Source organism: Eimeria mitis, genomic scaffold (assembly GCF_000499745.2).
Source record: "Eimeria mitis Houghton genomic scaffold, Emh_scaff1147, whole genome shotgun sequence".
Lineage (NCBI taxonomy): Eukaryota > Apicomplexa > Conoidasida > Eucoccidiorida > Eimeriidae > Eimeria > Eimeria mitis.
In genome coordinates this window covers 8,345-9,808 of record NW_013567854.1, presented here as the reverse complement: position 1 = coordinate 9,808, position 1,464 = coordinate 8,345, and the positions used below count along the sequence as shown (strand labels likewise).

At 45.0% G+C, this 1,464-nt stretch overlaps 1 protein-coding gene across 1 annotated transcript in view; it reads left to right on the top strand.

Annotated features, from left to right (window-relative positions):
- The window catches only part of EMH_0030510 (uncharacterized protein), a gene marked incomplete at both ends in the record, with an annotated part of 1,107 nt that extends 134 nt beyond the window's left edge, over nucleotides 1-973 (top strand). The window contains one exon of the mRNA XM_013494423.1: nucleotides 3-973. Within this exon, the coding sequence (XP_013349877.1) occupies nucleotides 3-973 (971 nt within the window). The remainder of the gene's footprint in view (nucleotides 1-2) is intronic.
- Nucleotides 974-1,464: the final 491 nt, after the last annotated feature.

Here is a 1,464-nt window from a genome sequence, read left to right as displayed (position 1 = left end):
TCCTCGGCCTTTGTTGAATTTCAGTTGTATTTCTTTTTCTCGTTTTTTTTCTGCATGCGCTGCCTCTAATCATGAATGCCCTTTCCGTGTGCTCGGGCTGACCCCCGATGCCTCTGCTGCTGAATTGCGGCTTCGTTATCTGCAGCTAGCAAAGCAGCTGCATCCTGACGCCTCTCCTCTTCCTTTTGGAGGCTCAAGGGCCTCTGATTTCGTTGAAATTAGGAGAGCGTACGAGAAAGCAAAGCAGCTTCAGCAGCAGCAGCAGCAGCAGCAGCAGGTGCGGTCTACAGACAGCGCACAGAAGCCAGGATCAACGGCCCCTGCTGCTGCACCTCAGCAGCCGCATACTTCACCGCAAGAAATGAAGACAAGACGCCAGTGGGAGGAGCAGCAAAGGGAAAGAGCCCGCTTTTGGGCCGATGCTGAAAGAGATAAAAACCAAACAAATACAGTGGGGGGGAAGGACGCCTCCCCCTACCAGCAGGAAATTCTCAGGCGCTTTCAGAACAAAGTTGAGGAGGAGCAGAGAAAGAGAGAAAAAGAAAAAGGAAAAAACACACAACAAACTGTTGATGCTGCTACTATTGAGAGGGAGATTGCAGCACACGAAGAGGCAACAGTGAAGGCGTGGAAAGAATTCAAAGAGGAAATGCGGGCCTTCGGCTTCAACACAACCGACAGCAGCAGCAGCAGCAGCAGCAGCAGCAGCAGCAGCAGCAGCAGCGCAGAGGCGAAATACAAAAGACGAGGGACAGACGTGTATGGATACAAAATGTGGATCTCAAGAGAAGGAAGCAACAAACAGAAGATGCGAAAACTAAAACTAAAAATAGAAAGGTATGGGCTAGAAGCAGCAGCTGCTGCGGCTCTGGCGGTAGGAGCAGCAGCAATAGTGAAGCATTATAAAAGAGAAAAAGAGAAAAGAAAAGAAACAGAGAAGGGGGCTGTTTATAACAAACAACCACATGCGTAATTCATATATATGACGACGACAAGGTTGGTGCTGCAAGCTGTCTTTGTTTCATTTGTATATATCAGTTTAAATGAAATAAAAACTGAGACGAAACTGGGGAAAGAGAGACAGACCCTGAGGTGTATAGACAGCCCTTCAACAGCTGCTGTCTCTCTCTTTTTCTCTCCCTCTCTCTCTACCTCTATTTCATTTTTTGTGTTTGCACAAGCACTTAACTCTATTTGAAACAGCAAAGAGGTTTCAGCTGCTTTGGCTGCAAGTGAAGGTCTCATAGAGACCCTTATTATGTTTAAATGAGCTGTACATACACCCAAAACTAGAACTAAAATTAGGGTTTAGGGTTTAGGGTTTAGGGTTTAGGTAGTGAAAGTTTTTTATTTGTTAAAAGTTTTCCAATAAAAAATAAATAAATGAAAATATAAATGTTTAAAAGGCGATTCAGTCCGTTGTCTCAGGTGTATGTACACCCAAGATAACTCATTGTATTTCTT